The sequence below is a fragment of the Pagrus pagrus genome (assembly GCF_965226575.1).
Source record: "Pagrus pagrus genome assembly, chromosome: 18".
NCBI classification, from domain to species: domain Eukaryota; kingdom Metazoa; phylum Chordata; class Actinopteri; order Spariformes; family Sparidae; genus Pagrus; species Pagrus pagrus.
In genome coordinates this window covers 20,073,571-20,096,666 of record NC_140202.1, presented here as the reverse complement: position 1 = coordinate 20,096,666, position 23,096 = coordinate 20,073,571, and the positions used below count along the sequence as shown (strand labels likewise).

The 23,096-nt window shown below is 44.5% G+C and overlaps 1 protein-coding gene across 3 annotated transcripts; it reads right to left on the bottom strand.

The window, feature by feature from the left end:
• Positions 1–177: 177 nt before the first annotated feature.
• On the bottom strand, positions 178–22,826 carry ttbk2a (tau tubulin kinase 2a). 3 transcript variants are annotated; one of them, XM_084380793.1, is made up of 16 exons: positions 22,019–22,826; positions 16,922–17,084; positions 15,362–15,509; positions 13,977–14,050; positions 12,854–12,994; positions 12,320–12,424; positions 11,793–11,858; positions 11,561–11,653; positions 11,340–11,465; positions 11,064–11,221; positions 10,763–10,970; positions 10,442–10,665; positions 9,591–10,143; positions 8,399–8,737; positions 6,676–7,619; positions 178–5,750 (listed from the first exon to the last, which is right to left on the bottom strand). In XM_084380793.1, exons 2-16 carry the CDS (start codon positions 16,988–16,990, stop codon positions 5,303–5,305), a joined length of 3,696 nt encoding a protein of 1,231 aa, XP_084236919.1. In that variant the 5' UTR covers positions 16,991–17,084; positions 22,019–22,826; the 3' UTR covers positions 178–5,302. The 3 variants fall into 3 exon arrangements, with proteins under 3 accessions (XP_084236919.1, XP_084236920.1, XP_084236921.1); XM_084380794.1 differs by lacking the exon at positions 22,019–22,826 and adding an exon at positions 20,972–20,992; XM_084380795.1 differs by lacking the exon at positions 8,399–8,737 and having other exon boundaries at positions 22,019–22,812.
• Between the last annotated feature and the right edge of the window lie 270 nt (positions 22,827–23,096).

Sequence of the window (23,096 nt, the reverse complement as noted above, 5' to 3'; positions counted from 1 at the left end):
TGAAGTTATCATCTTTTCTGGTTGTATATTTTGAATCTTATTCTTATATTTAATTCCCCTAACTTTTGTTAAAATACTAACAGGCTGATAAAAACCTACACAAGTGCCTATTCAACCCATCGTGTCGTCATCCGGTTGCCAACATTTCAGGATTAAAAACAGAAACCTTTCGCTTGATTCTGTCAGCATGCGGAATGAGTATTTTATTTATAACCAGTTTATAAAAATAAAATACAAAATAATTTCAAAACAAAAAAGAAAAAAGAAACACTGTACAAGGCATTGATATGATACAAATGATAGAATAAACATAAATAATTACAGTTATATACAATGCAAAAACTCCCGCTTGTTACATTCTTTCCTTGAGACTGTACAGTTACATTTCAAAACCATGACGTACATTACAACACAAAAATATCAACCATTAAAAAATCCCAACAATTAAAGTCAAAATGATAGATGGGCAAATTAGCAAATGTCACAATAAATAATTTCTGTCAAGTATTTATAAGTTATCGACAAGTAATTCGATGTTATGATATGAGAAGTGTACCAGTGCACACCAAAGCTTTCATTAGTTCCAACTCACCTTTCAAAATAAAATAAAAACAGCTGGCTTCGTTCTGTTGGCCTATTGGTATCTGTAACCACAGATACCGGCAAGCTACTATAAATATGACACCTTTCCCTTGAGCAAAGGAAATCTCATTTGGAAGGTATCACTAGTACTACAACTACACACCACTTATGTGCAAAAATAATAATAATAATCATAATAATAATAATAATAATAATAATAATAATAAAAACATGAGAAGAAATCTGATTATCTTTTAAAACCAGCAGCACTGTTTAGTGTCTGTTCCCCCCTTCCACTGAAGCCTGTTAGCATATAAGTTATGGTTTTACAATATTTATATTATTTAATTAATTTAATTACTTTGAATATTTTACAGGTATATATTAAAAGTCTGCACAACAGCGTTCTGAACTTTGAAAGCTTGAAATATCTTGAAATCCGTGAGCCTGAAACAGGGAGAATTGCTGGCGACATGTAGAAATTGTACGCCCTTGGCAGAGAGCACACAAACACACCTTGAATACTGCACCCCAGGCGATCGATAAACAGCCCACGCATTCTCATAGGAAAAAACAGGGAGCTCTCAAGTAGAAGCACAGCTTTGTAAGCATGATTTCAGTGGTGATATATTGACCACGCTGACATGCCATTTACAGACGGGAGATAAGTGACAGGAAGGCTTGGCTCGGCCCGATAGTGGAATGATCTCCAACACAGACAAGGCTCAGTCATCCCTCGCTACGCACAGAGGGGCAGAGAAGAGACATTAAGGCGACTGACTGACTGAACGCTGTCTGCCTTCAGGATGAGTCATCATAGCTGCTCCGTGAGGCTGCTAACGTAGCACATTTGATATCTGCAAAGCCCATTCAATCTGTTTGTCACATATTCAGTCGAACCACATCTGCAAAATTTATCAAAATATTTGGCAATGTGATTATTTTTTCTTTGTTCGTAAGAGGCTGTGCCTGACATTAAAGGAGACTTATTATGCTTTTTAATTTTTTTCCTTTCCTTCAGTGTTTTATATATGTTCTTGTGCATATATGTAAGTTCTTGAAAGTTAATAAGGGGAGCTCCTCTCTCCCACAGAAAACACGGCTCCTGAAACGCCTCGTCAATAGTCCCGCCTTTAATTCCGCGACTTCGTGACATCACACCACGTCACCATGTCACACGTCTGCATGATTTATGCCTCACAGCTAGTTTGGCATGCAAGAATTAATGTAGCACAGCTTTTCTGTTGCTGCTAGCGGTGCCGGCTCAGGCGTGTTTGAGCTGACCAATCAGAGCAGACTGGGTGGTCAGGAGGGGGCGTCTTAAAGAGACAGGAGCTTAACCAGACAGAGGGGGTATACAGTGCTGCAGCACTGGACAGTATTGCAAAACGGATGTGTTTTTTGAGCACTAAAGCATGTAAACCTATCCTAGCAGTAACCCAAAATAAAATTATGAACCTAAAAATGAGCATAATATGTCTCCTTTAATCATTAAACACACGTTTCTTACAATACAAGTGCTCAAAATGCAGCAAAGTCTATTCTCCTTTTGATTTCAGCTAGTTGCACTGATAAAAAATACAGTCTATCATCCCCAAATCAGTGCAGGAAGTGCAGAGAGCTAGTCATACAGAAAATAAAACTGCTCGCCCAGCAGGTAATGAAGTCACCTCCGGGTTTAAATCGTCACAAGATAGATGGAATGCAGCTTTTAACTCAGTAGTTGATTTTTTTTTTTCTGTCTATTCTCTGTTGAGCATGCAAAGAGTAGTGTCGGGAGGAAGCCGGGGTTATTTTACAGTATCTTACAAGCAGAGAAGTGGGAGGAGGAGTTGTCAGTGAGGAATCCTAACTAAATCAAACACAAACAATACTCTGATTCCTTCGCCTTGTGCACAAACATACTGCGTTATATAAAAAAGGACATTCTCCAGGCGCGGGAGCGACGAAAACAAAAACAATCTTGCACGTGGAAGCATGGAACATTATTTTGGTGTGAGAAATATATGTACATATGGCCTCCGTTTATTATTTGACAAAATGTTTGTTTAAGGTCTGAAATTCACATTTTTTTTGTTTTTCAAAGTTTAATCTCCAACACTGACCTGGCGTATATACAGGACAGTTAAGACAGGTTTCACTTCTTTAATAGCTACTCTGTCCTCAAGTAAACTGCTGCTCAAATTGTGTTAAAACATTTGTGTTGCTACCTTTCCTACATAGAAGAATACTGGTGAAAAGGGTCGTCTTATAACTGCTGGCACAAGTCCGTTTTGGGCTCCTACAAACAAACAAGTGAATCCTCGAGCTGCCCAAAGTGCCAAGGCACACGCTGAGACAAACATCTGTGTCTGAACATTACTCATCAGTAATGCACCTTGTGTTGTTTAACCTTTTTTTTTTTTTTTCTTTTGTTGAACTACTGCTACTACAACCTTCTGATAACAGTTCTAACTTGTAATCTCTTCAGTTCAGTGCGATTCCCTCTCAGCAACACAGTAGGCACAAAAAGGTGTGTGTCCTCACGCACTTCACATGATTGATTGTATTAAAGGGGGGTCACACTTTGGAGCGATCCCTTCGATTGAACATTTAAAACTAGCGCAAGGGGACACAGTACCACACATCCACCATCACACAGAGGAGGGTGGGAGTCGAAAGCATCGCTAAGCATCAAAATAAATATCTCAATAAATACAACTGTACACAAATTCGGCCTTTATGCATTCACATATAGCATAAAGTAAACATTATACCCTGCCTGCAATCTCCATATACAGAGGAGATAAATGAGTCAACCCCAGGCCAATATTTAATTAAGCTGTGATCAGCTATACTGATATTCCATCAGTATAATCCAAGTGCATTAACACTGGGGGATAAATAAGTTATAGTGTGGTGCAGGATAGATGAAGATGAATAAACAGGAAATTGATTTATTTATGTGCCCTCTGGCCCAGAAAACTGTTGATTTATCTATTATAGTACTGCCCACATTGGGAAAACACTGTTTAATTATTAGCTATTAGCTGTTATTCAGCTCTACACCATGATAATATAAATAAATTAAAGGACCCTGACGTGTCAATGTCGCTTCTGGGGCACTCCAACGATTGGGCTTGAGACTTCTAACGGAAAGCCTTCATTATAATTATGAGACAGACGGGGTGTGGCATTATGGCAAATGTATGATTTTTGGGGCTTGATGGACTAAAGGTCAAAATATCTCAGCTTCTGCAGCACAGAGCCTGACCGTTTTTTTCAAATCTGTCTCTCACGAGTCCAACAACTTTATCCCATATTCGTCCACAGTAGATTATATATTTTTCTTTCCTAGCTGAGCTGAGCACAAATCCACTGAAATTTTTCCAATCGGTCAAAGTATGAGGCTACACAGAAGTCTTTGTTAAAGGGTCACTCCACCAATTTCACACGTTAAAGTGTGTTTCGTGTCTTGGGGAGTTCTACTGCGTGTGTGGAAAAAGTAGTATAAAGTGTTGTGTGGCTCCAGAGGAAGCTGCATGTAATATGACAAATCTCCTCCAGTGATGTCGCTCAGTGGCTAAGTTGCATTGTGGTTAATGTAGGCACCAGGTTTTGAAAAGCAGTCCACTGGTCTAGCAGTGTTCTGAAAAGTACCAAAAAATTCATACTTGAGTAAAAGTAAAGATATCGTGTCAAAATACTACTTTGGTAAGTCACCCATAAAACCAGTACTTGAGTAAAAGTCTTAAAGTATCTGATATTTAATGTACTTAAGTTTCAAAAGTACAAGTTAAAAGTCAATGATACATATATTAACACATATGTATACACTGTATATTATAGGTCGACTGATTATCAGATCTGATATTCAACATTTATCTGATTATTAGAAAAATCAGATACAGCATTTAATCTGCAAAGTAACTAGTAACTAAAGTTATCAAATAAATGTAGCGGAGTAAAAATACAATGGTTGCCTCCAAAATGTATTTGGGTGGAAGTATAAAGTACAAGTACCTCAAAATTGTACTTATGCACAGTACATGATGAAGTGTACTTTGTGTCATTCCATCACCGCTAACGTTGCACTCCTTCAACACTGTTGGACTCATTATGGAGAGTTTAAATACAAATGGTCAAAATCAATCCTACACATTCTTCTTCCTTTTAAAACCTGGTGCCTACATTACCCACAATGCAACTCAACCACTGAGTGACATGACTGGAGGCAATAAATCAGATTACATGCAGCTTCCTCTAGAGCCACAAAAGGCTTTATATTACTTTTTCACATACACAGTAGTAATCCTTAAGACCTGTCAACACACTTTAATGTGTAAAACTGGTGGAGTTCCCCTTTAAGATTCTGTCTTAACATTCAAACGGGTTTCTAAGAAAGTCTACTTTATCTTCCGACCAAAAATTATGATTTAGTCACGTGTAGCCACATGTCTTGACAGTTACCACAGCAAATTCTAAATATAGATGTTAGTCATGAATGGGATTGGAATTGAAAGTGCAGTACTAAATCGCTGGAGCACCCCGGGGCACATAAATGAATGACAAACCATTTGTGCAAATAGAAGAAGTGAAGAGAACAGCGGGAAACGACGAGACAAGTGTAATTCCGACTGACAGCGAAAAAAGGGATTTTTCTAAATTATACAGGAAGACTCAGGCTTCTATCTAGCTTAACATAATTGGAGTCTTCCCATCCTCTGCCGCGGCAGCACAACTATCTGCTCAGCTTGCTGGAGCACTTGCCCTCTCGGCTACATCCTTTTCCCCTGGACAGGTGGAATGGGACCGTGCGGGCCTGGCGGCTGCAGCACGTGTCCTGGTGATGCGGGTAGAAGCGGCGTGGAGGCGGCGAGCCAGAGAAGCTGGGGGGCGAGCGACTGCGGCCCAGGCAGCCCCCTCCCCCACCGCCACGGTGCTCATGGCGGGAGGGCGAGGAGCTGACGGAGCGCTGCAGGGAGGAGGAGCTGCGTGGGGATGCGCTGGAGCTGCGGTGGTGGTGCGGAGAGCTCGTTAGGCTGCAGATGCCCATCCTGGGGCCCTCGTGCTGGGCTGAGGAGCGGTGGTGAAGGGGGGAGCCTCGGGAACCGTGCATCAGCTGAGCAAGGCATGTGAGGAGGTCTGAGTCACTGGTGCTGCCAGCTCGAATGCGGTACCGCCTGAGCCTGAGTGGGCACAAAAAGGAGGGCAGGTCATGAATAACAGCCAAGGAACCAGGAAACAGCATGATGAATCAAATTTCTTGCTGAGTTAGATGAGAGGCATCATTCTCATAAGCGAAGCCATTTTTATGCTGTATTTTGTATTTATTAACTATGTGTAGATATTTTTTGTGCTGAAAAAAACCCTGTCCCTTATTTTCTTGTTTATGGACAGGCTCCAGTAGACATGTGACTAAGGGCCAACCAAATTTCTATTACTATATTTATCCTGCTATAGTATCTTTATTATGTACAATTTGAGTGACACATTTTTTTTTTCTATGTATGACGGTACGAATTGTTTAATGTTTTTATTGTAGGCCCACACCGCCATGAAGTTGTTATATATATTAGTATTGAGTGTTTTTTAGTCAGTGGCGTGACCCGATTGGTCCACATGGGTCAACCAGCCTCTCTAAGATGGGCTCTGCTTTTGTAGCTTGACGAATGTCTGTGCACCGAAACACTATTATTAAATCTTTCCTGAGTGAGGGGGACAGTTTGCAGGACTTTTTGTTTTGATCTGTTCAAAGAAAAATGTAAAAACAAGTTTTATTTTTAGCGGGGAGTTAAAAATAAAACTTGTTCCCCCTACTTTCAGTCATTATGCTAAGCTAAGCTCATCACCTGCTGGACTTGGAGTGGTATCAATCATCTCATCTCACTTCCACCTAGAAAGTAAATATACAACAATCCCCAAAAACGTCCCACAATTCCTTTAATCACAAAATCAATCAGCAAAGTGACCTCAGCAAAGGTGTACTTTATTTTTCTTATGGTGCCATTTCTTTTATGCTGTTTATCATAAATACTTTGAAAAACAATAAAGATTTGGCTATTTATCACGTTTTTGATCAATGAAAAGAAAATATGCAGCTCAGCTAGTTACCTGCCCTCCACTGTGTTACGGCAAGGTGGCTTTCCAGGGGGCGGGCGCGGCATGAATTGCGCAGCCAGCTGCTCAGCGGAAGAAGCTGGATGAACGGGACGAGGGATCCTGCTCTTGCGGGACAGAGGGCTGGAGGAGGAGGAGAGGGAAGGAGCGTCGTCTCCCTGGCGGTCAGAACGGGAGCCCATAAGAGAGTCCTCGTCCTGGGAGCGGTCGGAGGTGGAGGACAGTGGGTCCTTGGCGAGGACCATGGGGCCCCGCCTGTCGGAGAGGGATGGTGAGGCAGTGGGGGAGGGGACCGGGCCCTGGTGGTTAGCTTTCTTCTGCAGGAGTTTCTCCTTAGCAGATCCTGGAGGAGGGAGCTCCAGCAGGCTGGATGGCTCCAGGACTGGGATGCGACTATGCCTCCGGCTGGGGTCCTTACGGGGGACAGCAGGGGAGGAGGAGGCTGGGCTTCTGGGTTGATCTGGGGTCTGGTGCACTTCTCTGCTCTCCTCCCCCCGTATCTGAGGCTCTGTGGCACAGGGAATGTGGCCATAATCGTTCTCATGGTCTTTCAGCCTGGGGAATGCTCCATTATTTAAATCCCTTTGGCCGTTAACAGGAGAGGAGAGGTGTCCATTGGCAAACAAGGGGCTGCGTGGGGAGCGAGGAGAGGAAGGTGAACGCAGAGGAGGCGAGCGTGGAGAACGCGGGGAAGACACGCGGCTTGGCACAGGGCTTTGAGCTTTGGCGTTTCCATTGACCAGCATCTCAGCCAGGGGGTCTGTGGGGGTCCCTGGATGGGTGGGCACATGGTCCTGGGGGGAGCTGATGTCCGCTGTGTGCTCCTGGACCTGCTGAGCCTCAGCTTCAGCCTCACCGCGCCTCTCCAGCAGGAGGCACTGTGGGGCACTGTCTGATCCCGACTGGGAGGACAGCCCAGAGGGCCGGTGAGCTGTCAACTGGAGGGGAGGGGGAGGTGGAGACATGGGAGGGAAGAGAAAAGACAGACAGGTGTTATTTAAAAAATAAACCGCACAAAAAATGGGAATAATATTCTCATTGTCAAAGGCCTGTTGCTGATAGACTACAACATGTCGAGTTGTGCTGTAGTTCTGTAGCAAGAGCCTGATGCAGATGTGTGAAAAGGGAAGAATTGTATAATATGGGGTAATAAATGGTGATTAGTTTGGCAACAGCATGCAGTACCATAGCTACCATTATCAGACCGAAACACACAAAGTGCTATGGCAGTGTCAGTCAAGCTGTGAGTACTAAACCAGCAAGTAGGACAGGAAACGTTCACGCAACTTCGCAGGGGGCTTCAGCGAAGAGAGGGTGAGGAACAAATACAGGGAGAGAGAGAGAAAGAGAAAGATAGAGAGGACAAAGACGATCTGAAACAAAAGAGACCATGCAACCTGTAGTCATGACTCGACATTCCAAACACACATGCCACAATCAGACAAACACACACCCCTATTCAGATCACAAGAACACATGTCCAGACACAAGGACACATCTGACCCATGCTCTGTCTGGCCTGCACAATGCCCCACATGGTTTCTGGAGAGAGCTGCCTGACAACAACACAAAAAGCAAGCCGACTAAACAAAGAAGCCAAAAATAAGCAACTTAAACAAAAAAACAAAAAAAAGAAAGAAAGAAAAGGTTGACAGCTTGCGTGTTGAGGAAGCTGAATGGAGGTCTGTATTTTACGGGATAGTGATGGGCTCATCACCTGCTGGAGCTGGGCACGGGTGATGCGTATGACAGAGGGGAACTTGGTGTTGGCAGCGCCCGCCGGGATGGCCGGCAGTTTCCTACGACTGGGCGAACGGGTGCCGGGGGCAGGGTGTGATGGTAGTGGTAGGGAGGCGTGGCAGGAGGAGGAAGAGGAGGGGCGCTCCTGCTGCTGCTGGTCGACGGACTGGCTGCGCCTCATGCCCGGCGGCTGGCGTTGGTGCAGCGGGTCCGACAAGGTGGTCAGGAGAGTGAGAGGGCTGGGAGAACGCAGAGGGATGGGGCTGCATGTCCGGACCGCAACCTCCTCAGGCAGGGACGGAGGAGAGGTGGGGAGCTAAGAGACGGGAGGGAGAGAAGTGGGAGGTGAAGAGAGGAGGGGGAGTGAGATTGGTGAGGGAGTGAGACGGAAGTGAGGTGGAGCTACTGTGAGGTAGGACAAGCAGGTTGCACTGGTGGGGAGCCCGAGGGGAGAGCTGTCTTGAACAGGTAAAGCGACGGGGGGATTGTAAATATAAGGGACTGATCTTAGGCTAGGAAAAGAAGACAGAGGAGAGGAAGGTAGATTTTGGGAAGGCAGTCTACATTTTCAACTTGGAGGCAGTTGTTCTGGTTATAGGAGAGAGCGAGGGGACAGTTATTCCTCTTGTAGTGAAAAGAGTGCAAACTACTATGTTTAACACGTAGATTGAACAGGATGTTGGAGTTCGACTCGATGGGCTGGTTGAATGCAATGTAACGGCAAAGGAGCAAAAAAGTAGTTTAAACTGAGCAAACCAAAGCATATTTTGGAAATAAATCAATTAATTTGTGAAGTAAATAAAACCAACCAAACACATTGCAAATGTCTGAAAGTAAGATTAAATTATGCAGAATATTTAACGCAAATCAAAGTGCATTTCAAAGCCATAAGCTCTCTTTTCCCCATGCTGTGATCTGATAAAAAGCGCTGCAGCTGTGACACAAATATCTTTTTCTAACAAATAAACAGAAGCGAAGAAGCGAGAAAACACACAGCAGTAACATTTAGCTTCACACTACAGCAAGATGCAGCTGGTGGAACTCTGACTGATTAGCATTTAGGTTCTACGGCTAGAACTCAGTGCAGCTTTTTAACTTGGTAAAATGCTGACTACAGTCAGTATCATGTATGTCATGATGTGAGATGACCTTCAAGTGAAAGGGCTTACCTGAGTGAGGACTCCTTCAGCCAGAGCTTCAGCTGGGCTGGTCGGAGTGACGGGGGGCAGAGCCCCCACAGGGCCCACACTGAGCTCCAGCTTGTCCACTTTTGCACTTCCCTTGGAGGAAGCCGCACTTTCTTGCTTAGTTTTGCCAGAGCTCGGGCTTCGGCTGCCCTTTTCCCATCCAGGAGAGTGTCCCCCTGGTTGGAGCACCTCCGGCTCCTCATCCTCCTCCGAAGGGCTGGCGGTGGCCTTGGCTCCTGGAGAGCCACTGGGCCTCTCCACCATCACCCACTCCCTCGAGTCAATGTCCTGCCTCCCAGAGCTTAGATTGAGGGCCACAAAGCCCCCACTGCTGACTGCCCCCTCTCCCTGCTCCTGAGATCCAGAGGATGCTGGCTTAGGAGAGCCACCACCAGAGCGGAACTCCTCATCATAGTGCCAGATCCTGTCAGGACGCTCCCCGGCAGGCAGAGCTTGACCCTGAGTTACTTGGATGATCGCAGCCCCATCAGCCTCCATCTCCTGGTGCTGGGTGCCGAGCTGCTGCTTCGATAAGCTGAACAGACACAAGACAGATTAGCAAATTATCAACTCTCAACTCAATCTTCAGGGAAACTCAAGAAAAAAAGGTTGTTAAAGGTCCCATATTATAATATAATAATATAATATAATAATAATTAATAGTATATAATAATATAATAGTGAAAAAACAGAATAGATTCCCAGCACAAGCCAAGTTATTTAAAGAGAGGCAAAACATCACTCAAAAATGCTCCTAGTTTACAATCTGTGGTTTATCCGTCTGCAATGAGGGACCTTTTAATGTAGATCGATCAGAGTCTTGACAGACTTACTCGGGCTCCAGGGAGCGCTCTGGACTGGGCTTGGACTCTAAGCCGAGCCTCCTCTCCAGCTCAAAACTGTGAATGTTACGGAGCTTCCTCAGCAGAGGGCCGTCACGGTCTGAGGCCACAGGCTGAGCGTGCAGCTTGACAGAGGAGCCCACGTTCAGCCCAGCATAGTTGCCCTGCTGTCCTTGGTTACCCTGGTTGTTGCTGTGTTCCTCCTCCGGTCCCGCCTATGGAAACCAATCAGTTTTGTCAGTGACTCATTCAACTGTGGAATCATCTCTCTGCAAGCGCTCGACTATAATATAATATAATATAATATAATACCTTCCACACTGCTGTCCTGATGCGGTTACGGTTGCGGTCCAGCTCCTCCCAGACGTCAGCCTCCTGGTTGCGGTGCAGGTGGAGAGGAGAGCCTGGGAGGCGCTCTGGAGCGGGGTTGTTCTCCACATCGCTGAGCTGCTCGTCCTGCAGAACCTCGTCTGTGTTTTCCCTCTGCAGGTCGCCGGGGATCAGAGAGGCATTCGCCATACTGGGACAACAAAAGGTACAAACATTATTTCATTATTTCACGTTCGAGGTGGTAAAAGACAGTCAACTCTACTATTTATTTCAATCAACATACCCCAAGTGTACTGGAGTGAGGCGGGTGTGATGTTGCGGTGTTGTGGCAGTGGCGCTGATCGTCAAGGTGCCATCTGTGCCAGTCCGCTCCCAGTCGTAAGGGTCATTCTCCACGACGTTGTAGGTTTTCATGCTGTTGTCAAACACGGACATCAGCAGCTGTAACGACACAAAATATACAATTTACCTCTTTGTTCAGTGAGAGTTTGTTTCAAACACTTCTATGTAGTCGGAAAAGCCGTCTCTTTATTAAATCCAAACTGAACCCATGGGTCACCTGGTAGTCGGGCTTGGTGAAGTAGTCGAGGGTGGAGATGTGTTCCAAGAAGACACCAAACTCTGCCGGCAGTTGTTTGAGCATCAGACGGTGGTCGTAAGTCTCCTTCAGCTTCCCTACGTGTTCCTGGAAATGAACAAACCCACACACTTACAAACCTGTCACATCTCATCGCTTACAGCTGCCTGGATGAGGGAGGACAATAATTATCTATTGCTTACTTTGTCCTTGATCTTCCTCCATGGCAACTGACCGACCAGAAACTCCACCAGCATGTAGAAGAGAGACCACAGGTCATCGTGACGACCCATTTCCTGCAGAGTTGCACCAGGGTCGAGTTAATATTAATCAATAAAATTAGCACATGAATTAGAAGAAGTGCATGAATAGACACGTGCGGGGCAGCATGACAGATTACACAAGAGCTGTCGCACAGGGTAGACAGATACTGACCTTATTCTTGTGTGCATTGACAGATGCATAGCGGACTGTTCCCCTGAAGCCTGCCACTGGACGGGGCTGACAGACAAAGAAGGAAACAGCCATTAAATGTGTAGAAAATGTGTTTAAATCATGTTTGGTTGATTCTGGTGGCCTCTGAGGACAAAAGTAGTATGAGCTCTTGTTTTGTCCTCACAAACTCGCAAGGTTAATATCTGGCTCTTTAGTTCCTAATGCTCCACTACGTCCAAAAGCTAGTCCCTAATTTTGTCTGTCAGCCAGTTGGTGCTTGGCAGGAAGTGTACGCTGGGTTTATCAGAGCTTTTTTTGACTGAAAACAGCTACTTGCTGCTGTTGGAAACAAGATGGATGAGAGCAGCGAGGCTGAACCAAAACAGTAATGTTGTGGGCTGTAAAACCAAAACAATGAGCCGAAAAAGCTTAGAAAACACCTCTGTTTAACACTCTTTACACTGTGGAAAGTCATTTGATCCATTGGCGCCTTTAAGCTCAGTATATACACAGAGGAGGGCACTTACAGGTCGGACCTCCTGGCAAGAGTTGGTGAACTGGCGAGCTAAACCGAAGTCCAGCATGTAGCAGGTTCGACAGGTACTCGGGAAGCGGCCCATCGCGAAATTGGACTGGACCAGAAAAAAACAGGAGAAGGTTAAATTAACAATGAAATGAACTATGTGTGAATGCAATTACTATAATGCTTAATGTCTATTGAAATTATTGCAGCCCCTGGGGAATATAATGTGGTCCTATGGTGGAGTATAATTTAATACAGCAGCTCAGAAGACATTCTGCTACATTTTAGGCTTTCGGCCAGCGCTCATCGTGAGCCAACGTGCTGTGAGTGCAGCAGTCAATAAAACAAAACAAAATAATGAATCAGCAACAATGCTAGTAGCCAATAATATAAAGTGCAGGAGTCACAAACACTTCCCAGACAATAGAAATAAAAATATCCCAATTTAGCGGGACAATATGGAAAGAACGTTAATGATAATGAAAGTTAAGGTAATGAAATAAATGTCCTCTGCTGCACCCGGCGAGCCGTGACTCACCGGTTTGATGTCACGATGCAGGAAGCCGACAGAGTGGATGCTCTCTATGGCCTCCAGGATCTGGCGTCCCAGACGTAGGGTGGTGCTGATGCTGAAGGTTCCCCGGGTCATACTCCTCCTCAGGTCAGCCAGGTTACGACCCTGAGAGAGCACATAGTACGAGAACAGTTAACAAACTAACTAAAGCCGGATAAAATCCCCCTTCCAGAACACAGCAGGACCTCTGTCTGCTTCAACAAACATGTCATAAAAGACCAAAAATACTACATTTATCCATCTAGTTCTCTTAAGGATGCAACAAGGAGTAACTAGAAAGTGTTTTACTGACTGAAATGTCACTGACAGTATGTTTAGCGCACAAAGTCAAAGCCAAAAGCGAGGAAAAATATATGTTCAGCTGCACCGATCACCTATAATTAAACACATGGTGTGGTCAGGAGTCAGTGCACTACACGGAAATGTCGCATTCCTGTGGTTCTGGTTGTATAACTAAGAACCAGACTTCACTCAGAGCTCATCTATCATCAGCTTCAGATTCAGTAGATGTTTTCTGACCCGTACCCCTAAAAAAAATATGCTTACATCTCATCATAGACTGTGTGCTGGATGCAGTGATTTAAACTAATCTGATGTCTCTGTGGATCTCAGCAGGTATGCGAGCTCTGAGTGCTGTCTGAATCACTACATGGAGAGTATTGTGGCTATAAATATTTGGAGCCATGCTAGCAGCATGGGATGGCGATGTCAGCATGACCTCTGGTCAGTCTGCCGGTCTTGAATGGCTTGTTCTTTGCCACCAACAGTCTTCAATTTACTTCAGTTTTCTGATCTTCTTGGTTTGGATGAAGAGCTGATATGATCATCGTATGCGAGCGTTGTGTATTTGCAATTAATACAGACCAATACTGTGATCATTTATTAATTATATGATGATGAATTATGTATACTTAATAGTGAATGTATTTTCACCCTATGGTATATGCTGTTGGGTTGTACTGTACGTTTTGTTGTTGTGGTTGTTGTCTGTTTGAGTTTTACCTTTTGTTGTTTTCTTTATGTCTCTATTTGCATACTGGTGAAAGTGTAAATTGAAAAGAAAAAAACCTCCTGCATGTAGACTGACCTGCAGCTCCATCACCACGTAGTTAAAGCGGTCGTTGCGGCCGCATCCCACGAAGCGACACACGTGGTCTTTACCTGAGAAATGACGAAGGACAAGAGAGTTTTCCAATTACTTTTGAGGAGAAGCTGAGCTCACTCCACAGCCCCCTGACGTCAGCTGCATCATTTGATCATAAGATACTGCACGCCGCGTGAATCATGATGATGTGTGTGTCCATATTTCCCTGCCCTTGCTTATCCCGTCACCAGCTTCCCTGTATGACTACCCTGCCCTGCTGATTTATAGGCTATAGCACACGACACCCGGTCTGCACATGTGCATGAATGCCTTGTGTGCATGTGTGTGTGTGCTCTGGTCTCAAGGGACACTGCTGCAGTGGCGAGTTGACTGCAGCCACACCCCAAACCCTCCAGCGAAGAGTGAATGCAAACAGATACTAACCAAACCTCCATGTTAAAAACACTCATTTTTAGATGGTTTACTTTCACCAATTTCTAAAAAAAATAAACCAAACGATCCAATTAAAGGATCCGAAACATCAGCTTGGTATGAGTCTTATAAGGTCATGGGTTGCTGTTTACTCTACACAGCTGGGCTGGTCAGTGATGTTTGGAAGGGTGGGCCGTCTCAAATTACATGCTGGTTCCCTCAGGAAGCAACAGACCCATGATGCCCCGGGCCGCAGCCATTAGACAGCAAACATGATCCCAGCCCATTGATTTTCCTCTCAGAGGGGAGACAGAAAGAAGGCGCAGTGGTTGAAAGGCAGGAAGGAAGATGAAAGGGACAAGACACAGTTTAAAAAAAAGGAGGAGTGAAAGGAGTAAAACTATACAACCCCCGGCTGAGGGAGCTCTCTTGTGTTGCGTTGGGAGTGTCCCGGCACACAATCATATACTTCCTGTTGTACTGGTACTCTGTCGCTTCTGTTCCTGTCAACTGAAACGTTTACAGTAAAACTCCCACGATGAACGCGCACGGCGTGAGAAGCAGTGTGATTTATCTGCCGTTCCTGCAGAACGACGGCGTGTTTTGTAGCAGCGACTGAAGCAAACTGAGCCGAACCCCGGGCCAAATTGTGTTTCCAGATGAGTCAGATGATCTATATCTGCTCTCAAACTGAGAGATTATTGTAAGCAGCTATTGATGCACAAATGCCACCCATGTATTTTCGACATCCTACCACTTCCTGTGTTTTGTTTGTCCGTTTATTCTATCAAACCAGGAGAAATCATTGACAGAAAATGTTTAACTTCTATTAAGTGGTGAATGCTTAAGATAAACACCGTATCCTCTTTTGTGGCAGATCAATAGGTCATCGTTCCAAAGAGCAATCAATCAATTCCAGAAATGTAACTAAATCCACTGAATCCATTTCGACTCACCCTGGAGCTTCTTCAGCACGGCGACCTCCATCTTGAGCACCTGTTTGGGCTGCTGGGCCGACTCCACCTTCAGCGCCACATTGATCCGTGTCAGCAGGTCCACCGCCTCGTAGATCTCCCCGAATCCACCACCCCCAATCTTCTTCGTCTGGAGGGAGACGATGACACATTACATACAGAACTTCATATGAAAAAAGACTACTTTTACAGTCTGTATGCAATGTGCATGCACAGTGAGACACACATTGATGTGGGAGGATTATTAGAGGGACATTTTTTTGTACTTTTTTTTGTCAAGGTCAGTCAAATGATTATATTCATTATAGATTAAATTTGACAATTATTCTCTCAAGAAATGTCAGAAAATGCTTATCGCAATTTCGAGTCCAAAACCCCCAAAGTATTCAATATCCCATCAGAGAAGAGAAAGAAGAGATGAAAATCCTCACATTTACGAAACTGAGACTACCTAGTGCTTGACAATCAATAAATAAATGATCAAATACCACACAATATCAGCTCTATCTGACAGGAATAAATGTGGCAAAGGTATTAGATTTTCTCCATCTAAAGCAAATAGAAGTATGACAAGGAAAACAGTAGTTTACAGAGCCATGGTCAGGAGGAATTCATTCCCAGTGCATATTATTCAAAGGAATACCAAAGGTCAGTTCATACTCAGTGCCTTTAAATATTAATGTAACCATAATTAAGTTGTGTGTATAAATTATAAAAACGGTGCAGTATTTCAATACCCTACTTTCTTGGAATCAAATATGTGGAGGCGCAGGATGGACGACTATATAATTTAAGAAGGTCAATCACACCAGAGTTATATTTATAAAAAAATATATTATCTGAATTCTTGACTGATTGATAAGATTAACTGTTTTGTTTGTTTATTTGGCTGTCGTGTGTATAAGTGTGTATAACTGTATGTTGGGTGGAGATTAGCCAATGCTTATGCAAATGGAGATCCGCATAAAAGAAGAAGTTACTCTTCTTTATTTCCCTCTGTCAGTCTGCCCACAGCAGTTCTGCCTTTTAACTCTCAGTACTAGTAGAGCTTTAAGTTCCCACGTGTCCTTCACTGTCCTCCATGCACACACACACACGCAGCGCCGTGTGTCGCACTAAGAGCTCAATATGTGGGATTAGCTGCAGCATTCTTATGTAACTCTGCTCCTTAGAAGACAGGAAGTGGTGCCAGTTAGGAATAACAGCCTCACATGGCGCCCGGGCTGGCACAGCAGTGAGAGACACGGGCCCTCGGGGAACACTGCCGCTGCTGCCTATAGCACACTGCACTGCCACAAATAGCTACACAGGCTATTTTTAGATCTCTTATACTGCAGCAGCCCTACCTGGACGGAGAGACACGACCCCAAACTGTCCAAGCCACAGGTGAGATACTTTAGAGGAAGTGCAGAAGGACTCGGGCATTGTCTGATGAACAAAGAGTTGCTGTTTGTGGGGCAGAGGGTGAGCTGGAGACAGGCGGTGACGGAGCTGGAGCGGACAAACACGCGGCCTATTGTCGCTGGAGAACACGCCACTTACCACTTTCCATCGTTCCTTGACCAGGGAGAGCACGCTTAGGATGTCAGCTTGCTCCGCTCCCCCGCTCATCTCGTCTGTGGACCAGGGACGCTGCCCTCACTGCTTCCCCCCCTCGAACAGCAGCCTCACACTGGGCCGGGCATTTGGGCCTTGATGGAGAACCCTACAGAGGAAAAATCAAGGAAATCAGTTGAATTCTGGTTATTTAGGCTTAAACTTCAACATGTTCTGGAGTTCTGAACCAGAAGGTTTCACCAAATAAGGCCAGGTTGAACTTCGTGTGAATGTCTGAAGTCTCCCCCGTTGACAGACAAAGTTAAACCCCTGGCTTAATGGCTCGAGCTCTCTGATACTCGACCATCGATGCAGCTGCCACACCTGCTGCCAGCAGCTGTCTTTTCTAGACAAACTCGCCCCACCAACTCGCGGGCAACAGTCCTGCATCTTAAATTACAAAAAGGCTTCATCGGCGTATCACTTTCCTCAGACATTTATCTTCCGTGTATGACAGCAAAGGACCAAGACGGTACTGTAAGTCTTGTCAGATATAATGAGATCGTTAAAGCAGCCTCATTATGAATAAGAGTAATCAGCTTTGTTTGTGTACCATGATAGGTAATCTCATAAAGAAATATCACACACTGTAGCGTAAGTTTTGTATTAATACATTAATGTTTCATTAAAGTTGCATTACTTTGGTTCAGATTGCATTTTGGAGAAGAGTTTTACTTGTATTTTTTTGCCAAGGCTGCAGATATACACATCACAATAACAATGATTCATCACAATATGATTTTTTTTAAGTGGGGTGACTGTGATACCAGGTTTTTGTGCCACCCAAAGTCAAAATTCATACAAATACTGTCCTGGACCACATCCTTACATGTATCTGATGCTTCAAGATAAATTATTGCCACCATTTTCGCATAAATCTCGCCTTACAAAACGTTTGTAAGTTTGCTTACAAGGTAAAGGCTTTATTATTAAAGGTTCATAAATCAGCCTGACAAGCCTTTAACAAAAACAACACTTGGGCTGTGTTATTACATTTTAAAACAAGTCCTCATATACCTCAGTTGTTGAGCAGAATGCTGCGACGTTGTGTTGCTGCGAAGCTCCACAAATGTTTTGTGGACTACGAAAACGTCCCCTGACTTTCCATCAGCACTGGGGCTGAGAAGATTATGACATCATTTTCCTTTTGGGTGAACTAATCCTTTAATAAACGGTTACTACAATGATTTTGGTCCAAAAAGTGAATGAACTAGGGGCTCAAAGATAACTGTCCTGCTGGAGGAGCTTTGGCTACCTGGCAACCCAAAACCTTTTAATATACATACTTATATTAGAAAATCATTGATCAATGCATCAATACAAGACTTATTTATGAACATGTGCTACAAATACATTTACGACTATGTAACACACACTCAACAACAATCAAATGTAGTTTTCCCTTGATGAGCTGCGTCTCTGCTCCTGTATAATGCAACATCCATGTCATAGACAAGCATTCCTCAGGAGTGCACACGCTGGTAACTTCCTTTAGTCTGGCTTCAAACACTCAAAGCAAAACCCGACTTCGATTCATCATTCTGCACACGGCGCGCAGGCATCTACGGTTATGCAACGAGCCTTCAAAACACTATTTGGTTACAGGGCATGATCCCAACATCAAGGAGGCAATCAATCCCATCATGCTCCGGGACGAGGTTGGGAGATGGAGGAGGGCAAAGCGTGGTTAGACTAGATAACTGTGAAACGACAAGCGTGAAACGTGTCCCAGGGTTGAGGCTCGGGAATAAAGTTGGACTTGGTACATGATGACTGGACGAGACGTCTCCAGAATATAAATCAATTAATCAATTCTTAAGACATATTATCAATCTTGTAGACTTTTAACTTCTAGGTATTTAATTACTGTTTCTTACCGTTGCCATACTCTCTTCAGTGCATTGGATGATTATGCTACTATTTCCTATATACTGCTATTTACTTATTATGCGTTTGTTTGATTTTGCATATTACCACCATGACTACGAGCTTACTCTTCAATAACTACCTCGTATTTATACGATTTTATATTGTTATCTTTCTTTTTTTTTAAATATTATCTTTTTATATTGTTTCTTTCTTCTTAAAATCAGTCTGCCATGGTATTTTCATCGTGTTGTTATTTTGCACATTAGTACAATGACAACAAAGTATCTTGAATTTTATATATTCATACATTTATAAAGATATATATTATTTTCTTTATGAAATGCTTTGTCTCTTCAGAGAATGCACGATATGATGAATTAAGGTTTATGATAGTGAAGCTCCTGATATGATATGACTTTTATATTGCAAAGCTTGTAATTTCCTTTCGACTCTAATGAAGATTATGTGCTTAAAGGATAAGTTCACCCAGAAATGAAAATTCAGTCATTATTTACTCACCACAGTGCAGATGGAAGTCAGGTAAAGTTTTAGTGGTCCACAAAAACATTTCTGGAGCAAAATGTCGCTGCAGCGTTCTGCTAAACGACTGAAGTGGATGGGGACTCGTTTGAAAATATGAAAAACAACTGGGAGAAAAAATACATAAATCTCCACACAGCCTGTCCAGTGCAATTAAAGTCTCCAGAAGCCTCAACATCGAGAATTGATTAAACAAATCCTATTTACACCCTTTTTAAAGCTCAAATCTTCACTCTAGCGTTAGCAAACACCCCATCTGAAGTGGGTGCACAAGCTTGACTGCGTGTCAAAGGTTGAAATAACGTCTTTTCAAATAAATTTTTTTTTAATTTTAATCTCAGTGCTTCACAAGACTTGGATTGTTCATCCATTTTATGCTTTTTCTTCTGTTGTTTTTCACATTTTAAACATATTAAGTCCCCAGCTACCTCAGTTGTTAGGAGAACATTGCAGCACTGTTTTGCTGTGAAGCTCCAGAAATGTTTTGTGGACTACCAAACTTTCCATCAACATGGGGGTGAGAGGATAGCGACTGAATTTTCATTTTTAGGTGAATATGTCCTTTAAAACGGAATTATATTCAGAGTGGACAGCCATGCTAGTGGCAGACTTGCCAGCCCAGTGAGAGACGGACAGATAAATGGAGAAGAGAGAGAGCAAATTGTTCAAAGTTACCAGAACGCAGGAAACAAGGTCTCTGAAACTTTAAAAAGTGTACCTATTTTGGCTTGGCGAGAATGACTAGCTGCTCTGTTGGGCTATGTTTAGCAGAGAACGTTGACCACTGACACGGTTTAGCGTATCAAAATGCTATAATTTGGCAATCAGCACTAACCAGAAAGCACAGCTGCGGTTAACAGGAAAGTCATCCGTGTTTGCATGTATCTAGGATTCATGCTCTGGGAAAAACAGGAAGGAAGAGACATCAAAATGAAAGTCTCAACACCTCTCTTTAAAGCCACGTGGGCCGAAGCGGAACCAAACTTTTATAAACGCTCACTAGTTAACACATTATCTCGATGTCAGACACTGGAACCTGTGTTTTCCCCTGCAAATCTTCAGGCGAAGCAACTGGAACAACATCAGTGGAATCCTTGATATTATGCTAATTGATGACGAGGCAAAAAACACAGACTACGCCATCCGAACCACAGAAGAAACACGCTGTACAAAACCCTCTTTCCACCCCGCAGGGACGAGAGAAAGTCACCGTAAACACTGAACAAGTAACCTCTGCTGTGCGTGCTGTGTCAGAACGTCAAGGTCACCAGCGCATGTTCTCGTGTTTTCACTGTTTTTCTCCGTCACATCTGAGCCATCGTGCAGGAGGCATGCTTTCTTAGTGAGACGGCTGCTGTCTGCTGGGAACAAACACACACTTCTGCCAGAAAAGTGGAAGCTGTAGAGGAGAGGATTGGTGGTTCGCGAGGTCTCTGTGACCTAACCGTCCCTCTACTTTTAGGTCAAGAGTCAGCCATCGTGTATCTCTGTTTCATTCTTCAAAAACAAAGCAGAATCATCCACAGACTGCACGTAACAAACCTTAAACCAACCCCTCCAACACACATTGCATAAGGGCACACACACCTATGCACACGACAAGCCGCCTCACGCTGTGACTAATCTCACACCTCACAGAGAGGCATGTCTCTGCTCTTCCTCCTCCTCCTCCTCCTCCTCCTCGTCCTTCATCATCATACAAACCACCATCAATGAACAAACATCCCAGCGGGAGCAGACCTTGGACCGAAAAATTAAACCAATCTATGACAGCCGGCCACCGTCTCATCGTGAATCACGCTTCCTGACCCCTTCATCTCCATGGCGACCGTGGTGCAGTGCCATTTTCATCTGCTGACTGCAGCCTGTCGTCGCCTCTGCCCTTTCCGTCTGCTGGGAAGTTTCACGGCTGCATAAACGACAATTTCCTCCTGCGCCTCCGACTAAATCCTGGGGACGTTTGGTCAGAGGGGGGACCGAGTCTAGATCCAAAAACACCATCTGCATGCAAGAAACACATGGCACCACGCAGGATGAAATCAGTGCCTGGTACTGGCAACTTTGTGTGCAGGACGAGGCCCATGTGGAGGCCCTGTGCACTGCTCTGCCTCCTCTCAGGACACAGCATGGATGCAACTGATCCAATGTGAAGAAACTGTGAAGGATGAGCATGTGTTTATGTGGCTTAATGGCTCCACATGAAGCCTCTGCTATCAAGGATGCATTCACCTGGAGGGCCACAACAAGAGAAACACAAATACAAATACTGCAGTCATTTCCATCACACTCACAGCACAATAATAAAAAACACAGTATCCTCTCTGCTCCTTCTCCTGCAGAGAAAACTGTTGCTGGAGCTGTTGCGTGGCTTCTTCGGTTGCCACAGCAGATTTACTCAGGCGCGTCCACGCACCGTCCACACAGGCCACGCAAAACCCCTCATCACGCCTGGGCTCTACTGTAAAAGCTCTCGGGATAACAACAAAACTCACCGCATGCAAGCTGCGGGCGACAGCGAAATGGTGGCCGAGAGAGGCGTGAAAGGAAAAAAAAAAAAAAAAACCCGAAGCGGGAGGTCGCGTAGTGCAGCGCGGCCTCCTCCCCCCTCCTCCTCCCGGGATTGTGGATCCTTACCTCGGGTCTTCGCTGCCAATCCTTGATCCAAAGAGGAGCCGGGTGTGGTTACACGAAATCGTCTACGTACGGAGGCGGCGGGGTCGACATGGAGCGGAATCCCATAGCTGGAGAGCCGTCCATGGGAAGGGAGGTCGGAGGCTGTCGGTGTCGGCGGTGATGGCTGGAGGATAAATAAACGAGCGCGAGGTGAAATATGTCTGGATGTGGTCGTCCCTGTTCTCCTTCTGCCTGTCACCTCAGCATCTCTGGTCGGTCGCTGCGGATCCGTGACGTGACGACTCTCTGTGATGATCATCAGCCTTTACTGCGCGCGCGGCCCCGATCCGATAGCCCCTCGCAACAGCTCGGGCACGCGCAGCCGGGGCCCTTTAAAGCTCGCCCGCGCCGCGCGCGCCGCCCAGCACAATAACCCAATCAGTGCTTTTGAGTGTTTTAAGTCTAATAACGATATGTCGATTATTACAATAAACACACGACGAGAAGTTAAACCGCGACGTGGTTTAGATGTTGAATGAGGCCACATGCCATGAAACGTGAGCAGTGTTTGAGGATGCAGTCTAATTAGTTTGGAACGCGGCCATAGGAGGGAAAAAAACGTTTTTCGCAAAGACCACTGGGAGGCGGCATTCAGCCAAAGATGGTGTATGTAACTGATGGCATACACAGATGAAAGAAAAAACAGCAATGCTCCACTCAGCAGAGTGGACATTTTCTGTTCCCCAGTCTTAAAAACATGCAGCTACATGTAACCCATTTTGAACAGTCCTGAAAAATAATGTGGCACCAAAATAATGCATGCAAAAATATAGTCTAGGTGTTGACGTTGTTTTGATTTTAAAGGTGCGCTGTGTAGTTTTGGGGAAGATGAATTAATCAGAAGAGAAATACAGTATATATTTATTTTAATGCCTGAACAAAGTAAATGAACAAACTCTTTGTTTTCATGACTGAATAATCTGAATAAACAAACTGACCATAAAGGACAACACAATGTCATGCTGTTCTACTTTGTTTATATTTGGCGGACCCTGCCACCTGGGGATCTTACTTGCCTCTGATATTGTAATTAATCAAA

Bases quoted from the DNA above. Each gene is read 5' to 3' on its own strand.
- ttbk2a (XM_084380793.1), bottom strand. From the start codon at position 16,990: ATGAGCGGGGGAGCGGAGCAAGCTGACATCCTAAGCGTGCTCTCCCTG. The intron at 15,510-16,921 runs GTAAGTGGCGTG...GTCTCCCTCCAG, and splicing joins TCAAGGAACGATGGAAAGTG to ACGAAGAAGATTGGGGGTGG. The intron at 8,738-9,590 runs GTAAGCCCTTTC...CCCGTCTCTTAG, and splicing joins CTGAAGGAGTCCTCACTCAG to CTCCCCACCTCTCCTCCGTC.